The following is a 9506-nucleotide window of genomic DNA, read 5'->3' as shown; positions in this document are numbered from 1 at the left end:
GTTAATTACATCGAATAATAGACTACAAGAATAATTCGCAATTAAAGGGGTTAAAAAAAGCCTAGATAGCTCCCATTCCTTTTAAATCTTAAATGACAAGCCTGCTGCCATCTAACGGTTAAAATTATTCTTCGTTAACTTGGTGATCTGCAACGCCTCTACGAACGGTTCTTGAAATGCCTGAATCAAGTGATAAGACCTGTGGCACGTAGCAGTCCAATTGTGAATGTTCATTCGCTTCGAGGTATTAGAGGTGTCTAATAGTCGTGTGGACCAGTATTATTGGTTATTAAAATTTTGACTGAATTAGCTGTTATAATTGAGCATGTCCAGGGTCATGGCTCCCCTCAGGTCAATAGCGTCTCGAATGATTAAGCAGAGGGCAACGATAATTAATCGGTCTTACTCGTCTGCTGGGGATAAATTGATCGACTTAAAAGTAAACGATGATACAGGTGAGATTGGAGGAAGAGTGGTTCTGGTGTAAAGAAAACAGCGCAAAATTTAATGTTGAAAGCAAGAGTGTGCTATTTGTTATCTCGTGACTATGTAATACTCAGCACAAAGTAAAATGTATGTGATTATTTGTGTTTAGGAGTAGCTACAGTAACAATGCAACGACCACCGGTGAATGGCCTCAACCTGGAGTTGCTTCAACAGTTTGGCAGTACTCTGGATCAGTTGGAGAAATCGAAATGCGCTGGAATGATTTTAACTTCAGTTAGTAAACTATTACTTGTCCTTCCATTATTTGGTCCAACCTCCGAAAGTATTCCTGCATGCGGTTGTACGTGGACTGCAATAATAATATGACTGATTTTTGGTAGGTGCCCTAGCCTAGGCTTTGGCGGGCAAGGGACCATATCCATTTTCATGTTTAAATCAATTTCGACTAGATTAAAAGAGGAAAACTTAATATGAAACAGGATCTCGCAAAACGGGTTGCTTCGATGGACTACCGCCAATCTCCTTTGCTAAAACTCGTTAACTATTCATTCCAGCTCACTACCGGCACGTTTTACGTTAAATATTATTTTGAAACAAGGGTGGCAATGGATTCAAATGTTTCTTCGTAGACCATAGGCGACTGGCCGATTGTCCTGGGTTTTTACACATTGCCAGGTGAGTCCTCTTTGCCGAGCAACTAAGTTTTGTGGCAACTGGTTTCTTCTTGTTTCTGGGGAACCTCTGCAGGAACAACTGAAAGAATCCCAGGAATGGATAGGTAGCTCTTTCCCGAACTGACCTCAGTACCTGATGAACACTTGACTTCACTTAATTAAACGACCTTTGGTGAGGAGATTTATGTTTATTTAGGTCGGAATTCGGAATTTTTCCTTAATGACCAACCAAGTTATATTTTATCGGCAGGAGGATTGAAAATTCTATTTTTAAGCTTTTTACTATTTTCCATATTAGTTGAATTTCTATGTGTTGTGTTGTTTTGTGTCATTCATTTTGCAAATGGGAAAATTGTTGTTTAGCGCATTTATGCCTCATGTATGTTAGTATCAAAATACATGGCCTTCGTATATGAAACATTTGTTTACACTAATTTTTTTGCCCATTTTCAGTCCTCTCCAACAGTATTTTCTGCGGGCCTTGATATCACAGAAATGTACAAGCCAAAACCAGACAGGGTGAAAGCTTTTTGGACTGCTTTGCAAGATGCCTGGCTTAAACTATATGGATCTTCTTTCCCTACAGTTGCAGCAATTAATGTGCGTAAGAAAAAAGCAAAAGTTTGCTCATGTGTGTTGTATATTTTGTCAATTTTTTACATATACTTAAGTGGCATTACTTTTAGGGCCATAGTCCAGCTGGTGGCTGCCTTTTGGCACTCAGCTGTGAATATCGTGTCATGGTTGGTCCCAAGTTCACAATTGGCTTAAATGAGACTCAACTGGGAATTGTAGCACCAAGATGGTAAGAAACCTCACCAAGGAGTGAGAAAGATTTTTATTCAAATTTCAGTTAATATGTACATTAAAAAACTTTCGTCCAGTATTTATACTTAAATATTCCAAATAAGCTGCCTCGTTAAAATAGAAAGGAATGGCTAATTCAATGATAGGAGATGGAGCAATCAAAATCATCAAAGTAAAAATGTATAAAATAGCTATCGCATATGGGAAAATTTTAAATTAATAAGAATTATACAAAGTTCAAAATTAAATGCTACAAATTTGAGCAAGAGTGTCTATACACAACTTAGTATTTAATGAATTCAAGATGATGGTCCTGAACAGCTTCAACAAAAGTGAAATATCATTGTTTACCATATCATCCATGTGTATAAAAATATGTAGATTTTTTGTGTGTTTTCTCTATGTATCATAGGGCTTTGTGATTCTGAAACTTGGGTCTCCTGACCCAGCAAACCTGAAAAGAGGAAGGACATAGATTGTAGGATTTTGAAATGTTGGGATTGATAAGAATAAGAAAAAATAATTTAGATGGACAGGCAAGCAAGGAGTCGGTCGAATGTTAAAGTTAATAGTGATGAAAATATACTGTGATGTTGAAGACATTGATAGAAGGGAGAACTTTTGGTAAATATTGAAGAACAGGAAAAATTATAGGCAGGGAATGAAGGGATAGGGATCATGAAGAGTTAAAGGCATGTGGGCTTAGCTGGTATTGGGTAGTCCAAGAAATCTACTTTTGTTGAAAGTTCTTGGACTTTGACAATTCTATTTATTAGTTTTCAGTCATGGACCAAGATCACTGATATGGTTGGAAATGAAATGCCTTGGGGGAGTAAACTCAAGGACCAATTAAAGTTGTGCAAACTCTTATCTTACACCTCTCCAAAATTACCAGGAATGTTGATGGTACTAATAAATTATGCATATAAAATGTATTAGTATATAAAGTATGGGCTCAAAAATCAAAGAATATTTGTGAAACTAATCAGTCCATATGGCAGTTGTCCATACAATTTAGTTAATGGTATGTTGGATAGCCACAGCCATTGAATATTGCCAAGTATTTTTTAAATTACCATTTGGTGATGGTTAAAGATCACTAACATTGATCAGTTTTATTACTTATCATGCATTCGATGGGAAGTGTTCTGTACAATGATGAAGGCATAATTTGTACATGTTTATTAAATAAGCTCAATTTTTACAGATTGTCAGTGAAAATTATATGATAAGATTTAGGAAAAGTGTCACCCACTTATAGATATTGAAAATATATTGAAATCAACTAAAGATAAATTTCGTTGATTGCATATTTGATGGTCTAGAAGTCCTTTATAAGTATAATATATTTTGTCAAGCTATGAGTACATTGTTGGTGCATGAGTTAGTTAAAATATGAAATTTCTGGGGAGATACTACCTTGATCAAAAATTTCCCGGAATTTATTCAGAAAATTAAAAATACAAGTTTATTCATCTAAATCTATATTGTCCCCTTCAAAGTAATCCCCATCGACTGCAACACACTTATGCCAGCGCTTGATCCAATCCTCGAAACATTTTTTATATTCGGTTTTCGGTATGTCCATCAGTGCTTCCTGCGATTTTTCCATTACTTCCTCTCGGCTGCTAAAACGCGTTCCCCGTAATGGTTTTTTAACTCGATTGAACAGAAAGAAGTCACAGGGAGCCAAATCAGGTGAATTCGGTGGCTGTTGGATGGTATTTGTTGCATTTTTCGTCAAAAAATTACGAATAATGATAGCACTGTGCGACGGTGCGTTATCATGGTGCAAAATCCACGAGTTTTCTGCCCACATTTCTGGTCTCTTTCGGCGAATTGCTTCACGCAAACGTCTCATAACGCCCAAATAATACTCTTTGTTTACTGTCTGGCCTTCTGGCAAAAATTCATGATGCACTACACCGTTGTAATCCATGAAAACCGTCAGCATTGCCTTCTTTTTTGACTGAAAACGACGTGGTTTTTTTGGTCTCGGCTCATTTGGTGAACGCCATTCACTTGCCTGATGTCTGGATTGCGTGTCGTACTCATAAACCCACGTCTCGTCTCCAGTAATGATCCTTTTGATGAATGTGGGATCGGATTCAGCCTCGCAAATCATGTCTTTTGCGACGTCAACACGGTCTCTTTTTTGCATGAAATTGAGGTACTTTGCTGCTACACGACGGAAACCCAAATCATTAACCACAATGTCTTGGGCGGATCCATAGGCAATTTTCAAGTCCTCCGCTATTTCTCTGATGGTTAATTTGCGGTTATTGACCAACATTTCTTTTACTTTATCAATTTTTTCACCGACTTTCGATGTCGATGGTCTGCCACTGCGTTCATCATCTTCGATTGACTCACGACCACTTCTGAACCGCTCGTGCCACTGGTAAACGACCGTTTTTTTTAGAGAATCGTTGCCGAAACACTTTTCCAACATTTCCAACGTCCGTGCGCCACTAAATCCGTTTTTTACGCAAAATTTAATACAAGTTCGTTGTTGCAAATTTAAATCCATTTCTGAAATTGTAAAAAATCGCCAACACACACAGAGATAGATGTACTCTTGGCTACGTAACTTTTGCAAATGTCAAGTTATGACACTAAGATTTAAAGGGAATATCAACAACAGATGTACCAATTTAACAAAAAAAACAGAACTCAAATCGGAACGATGGGAGCGCCACACGGTGGTTATTCCGGGAACTTTTTGATCAAGGTAGTATATGTTAAACCCATTGGGAGTAAAAATTAGTGAAATTTAACAAAATAACAATTCTTTCAAATTTCTTCCAAAATCTACCAATCAGGATAAATATGTTGTACACACAAAGCATGTTCAGGACTCTATTAATTATTTTCATGTATTTAATATTTATAGAAGTGCAATTTCATCTGTATAAAATATGTTTATACCCTATTATATAAGATAGTGTTGTAATATTTTGTATAGGTGATGAATAAGTTGCCTGCCAAATCCTTAGATCAAGGCACTAATTTGGCATGAAAGTTTGATTGCCAGTTGGTGTCACATAAAAGGACATATTATCATACATTTAGGAGAGTGGCCGGGGATTGGGGATGTATAGAATGATTTGTGCAGACGTGAGGAGTTTTGGAGGGAACAGAGGATCAGATGGCAAGTGAAATGTGAGAAGGGTGTGTGGTAGGAGTTGATGACTGTGACTGCCGAAATAAGAGAGAGGTCAACAGACAGTAGAACAAAACATTAGACCTTGTAATTGGGGATGGATATTTTGTTGTGGGTTACCAAAATTTTCTCAATGAAAACTTTCATACCAATTTAACAAAAAAAACAGAACTCAAATCGGAACGATGGGAGCGCCACACGGTGGTTATTCCGGGAACTTTTTGATCAAGGTAGTATTTTAATTCAGTCACACAGTATAGGTGGTTGTGAATTTTAGATTGCTTGGTAGTTTCTTTAGAGTCTGTAGGCCAAATTCTGGGAATGCCCTTGGACGCATTAGGGTAAGTACAACCTGCTTGATGAATTGAGAATAACTTTCTGGGAAATCACAGATGGCTATGGGAGAAGAGCTAACCCTTTTACTTTTAATAAATATTTGACCTATGCCATAGAGCCTAGCAACTGGTGAGCTGTACCATAACCGTTAAAACTGGCCTTCATTTTGGAGTGTGGCTTTAATTTTGCACAGTAAATTATACATTTACTATGGCAAACTCAACTTTTCTATTTATGACTTTATCTAAACAAATGATGACTTGAGCAAATATATAATTACTGTTAAAGTGAAAAACAGTCATTCATAGCGTTAAAACATTTCCCAGAAATGTAGTCTGACGACGAGGCTATAGCATAGTAACTCAAAAGTGGGTTCTGGGAATTGGTTTTGAAATTGATTGGCATGTAACCATAGGATGCTTTGTTTCAATTTTTATTGCAGTCGTTCATCTGATTTATTTGGGTGAAACAAAAATCTGTTAGATCATTAAATTTGAATTAAACTTCCATTTTCTTGTGCTATGTGTAATAACTGTGCATTTCATCTTGACATTCATTTATGGAGTGCCAAAATATTTTCTCGATCCAGTGACTGATATTTACTCACCGAATCCACCAGTATGATTGGAAGCATTTTCAGTTTATGATGTCATTCTGAATTTAAGGTTTCAAGACTCAATGCGAGGTGTAATATCTCTTCGCCAAGCAGAAATGGCCCTAACCCTGGGTAGAATGTTCTCCACTGCAGAAGCAAAAGAAATTGGCTTAATTGATGAAATTGCTAAAGACAAAGCTGATGCCATTAGCAAGGCTGAAGAATTCCTTGACAAATGTTCCAACATACCAGGTCAGTATTATTGATGTTGGTAAAAAGCTGCTGTCAAATACATATGGTGACCATTGTTAAAGTTAAGTCAGTAAATATTTAAGATGAGGATAAATTTGTCCCTGATGAACAAAATATGACAGTATGTAATCCTGAATGAACAGTTTATTTTTCCCGATAAAGTTAGATGTTGTCACATATTTCACTTTATAGAAATTAAACCTAAACTATGTTTGGAGAGAAGTTATAGGTGTACTTCCTGTGTACTAATGTAGTGCATTTCTGAATCTACTGAAATATGAGTTGCACCTACCTAATGTGTGTCTAAAAAGTCTGTCTTGCATATAATTGAAAATGTGTATGAATGGTTAAAAAAGTTGTCTTGGTGCTCTATGAGACCTACAATTAAGTGTGCGCCCTATTTAGTGAGTGTGTACTACATTAGGCAATGTGTAGTTTTAGTTGAACCAAATGTGAGACCTCATGGTATCAGCTTTAAATTTGCTGGTATTAAAGTAATGAAATCTTACTTAAAAAATTCTTTTTTCTCTTACAGCTGGGGCTCGCAAGCTGACGAAATTGAGTTTCCGGCAAGGCCCTCTTGAATGGCTGCAAAAAAATAAAGAGGCTGATTTAAACATCTTTCTTTCCTTTGTTACTCAGCCTAAAGTTCAAATGGGTCTGGAAATGTACATGGCATCTTTGAAGAATAAATAAACCTCCCAAGCAAAGAGATGTCACAAACTGGGCTTGCCTTTGCTTTTTTGTGAAATGCTAGTTTTTCAGATTTTAATATATAAAATTGAATTTTAATTTTTGAAGAAAAATGAAATGGTATGCATTTGTTGTGCATGCAACTGTAAATAGTGTATTCATATGGAAATTGAACACAGAATATAATCAATGTTTTGGAATATTGTAAAAAAACATTTCAATAAATTTATATTTTTCTACTATCACCGTTACTTATTTGATGAAGTATCCTTTTCTGTTTGTAAAGTATATACAGTAATTTTATTTATTTCTGTACTTTCTATTTCCCACCGGGAAATAATAATTCCGTTTTGAGTCTTCCCTTTCTAATGTGAACTTCTATGCCACTATCTTACTAACTATACCTTATTATCTCTGACATCTCTCTTCACTTGGTGTACTCGTACATATTTGTTCATTGGTCTTTTTTGGTAGTACCTTATCTTCTTTTTGCTAAGACTTTTCCATGAAAGTCAGATTTACCATTTTATGCACATTTATTTTATGAAAAAGATGTCAGCATATGTTATGTTAGATGCATGTTGTCATTTCTAGACAGTGTGGGCAAGTTTTAATAAGGTGTGTGAATGAATCGTTAAAGCTTCTAGAAAGGCAGGGAAACTTATATTAAGGAAAATTACAGATACGACAGAACTGATTAGGTAATTATCAGTGTCATTGATGAATAAATTACATCATTATTTTTAAATGTTGAGTGTTATGTAGCCAAAGGTTATCAGAAGTCTTGTTTTCTTATTTTTAATATGAGAAATGTAATTAGACTAACAATTGTTTTCATTGAATTGAACATTAGAAGTTTACAGACATAAAAATCTGACATTTCTTCTATTAATCCATTTGCATTTTTGACAGTGATTTTATGAAGGGTGCCAGTCTTGCAATCAAGGACAGATGGTGTCACACTTTACACATTACAAAATCTGAATAATGGATTAAATGCCTCCAAGAAAATGCAGTGTTCAGTAGAATACCTATGTTTTACGACACAATTTTCCAACTTGATAGTACAATTTCATGCGATGAATGGTGGTGTTTTTACAATTAATTTAACCTAGTTTGTGATAATTCTTTTATTTTCACACTTTCCCCACATGTTGTTCTCGAAACAAAATATTGGGTAAACAGTAAACTTCATTGTCGATTAGATAATGGCAATTGAATTGACTTTTTTAATTGACTACCAAGTAGCTGAAACCATTACAACAATATGCATTCATATTGTACCAGTATATTTATTTCCATTCTTGCAATTTTGTTCTTTCTCCTCTTTTTGTGGTCATTAAATGGTAATTACAAATACAATTGCATTCTTTAAATTCGAGTCATGAAAACCAAAAATAAGATTACGGACATACGGTTATGATTATAATGTGGCATAACATGTACCAAAATGTGTTGTTGTATGGAACACAAAATTTTGTCAGGACTTCTTTTTAAATACAACTTATATCATCTCATTTTTTTATTTTCTTATGTTTTGTAATTTACGGCAGTTAATTCCATTTTTGCAGTAATACATTGAGTAAAAATTGATTTCTATGGGTTGATTTAAAAAAAAACATTTTGTTTCGACATTAAAAATACCTTCCTTGAATATGTATAATTTTTCTGCTTAAAACTAAATGGAAATTCATAATAAAGTACATACATGTATGTACCATAATATAACATATGATCAGATGAGAATTCAAATTCATATCTCCTAACTGAAGACATGGATTTGGGTGTGTTAACATGTTATGTTGTCCTATCATTTTCCTTCAAGATAAATTTTTGAAAATTTAAAAACAGTAGATGCTTCCCATAATGGTTCACGTAATCAATAGGTAGTCGATGAACCAAACTAGACTTGAAACCCAATTCCATTGCTAAGTATGATAAAATAGTAAACAATAATTCTGTGATTTCAATCAATAGTTAAAAAATGGCAAGTATTTGCCAAAATATTTTGGTCTGCCAAAAGGGTTGATCCTGAGTAAGCAGTCTTTAGAATAGTTTGTTGGTACTTACCATTATAGTGCAGGAAGCTGTGCTTGAAGGAGTCTGTGAATGATAATTATTTTTTGCAAGCTGGACTATTTTTTTATAGTCTCATTAAGTAGAGTAACATTTGCATTAAAATTATAGATGATATAAAGAGTTAATGTTAACCTTTCTGTTACCTTATCAGAAATTAGTTTTCCTGACTGATTATTAGTGATCTTCACATTCCAAACTAATGAATTTGGTGATAAAATTGAAATCTCATGGAATGAAGTGGGCATGAACCATTATAAAGAAAAGGATGAGATGTATGTGAAAGTAAGAGCCTGTCCAAAATGACTGGAAGAAAATTGAAAAGATGAAAAATTTATGTGGCTCCAAATACATGCATACTAACCTAACTTTTCTATGCATCATTTATTTTGAAACATGCTAGAAATCATGAAACAAGCTTCTTCTAATGCCCCACATAAATTCTGCTGCCTAGAATTTCAAC

General features: G+C 34.8%; 1 protein-coding gene across 1 annotated transcript; it reads left to right on the top strand.

Annotated features, from left to right (window-relative positions):
- The first annotated feature begins 184 nt into the window (after positions 1-184).
- LOC139689465 (enoyl-CoA delta isomerase 1, mitochondrial-like) lies at positions 185-7209 on the top strand. Its single transcript, XM_071586601.1, has 6 exons — positions 185-455; positions 596-720; positions 1575-1721; positions 1808-1926; positions 6093-6274; positions 6810-7209. Exons 1-6 carry the CDS (start codon positions 326-328, stop codon positions 6968-6970), a joined length of 864 nt encoding a protein of 287 aa, XP_071442702.1. The 5' UTR covers positions 185-325; the 3' UTR covers positions 6971-7209.
- Positions 7210-9506: the final 2297 nt, after the last annotated feature.

The sequence above is a fragment of the Hetaerina americana genome, unplaced genomic scaffold (assembly GCF_022747635.1).
Source record: "Hetaerina americana unplaced genomic scaffold, ioHetAmer1.1.p SCAF_1, whole genome shotgun sequence".
NCBI classification, from domain to species: Eukaryota; Metazoa; Arthropoda; class Insecta; order Odonata; family Calopterygidae; genus Hetaerina; species Hetaerina americana.
This window is presented reverse-complemented; position numbering and strand designations above follow the sequence as displayed.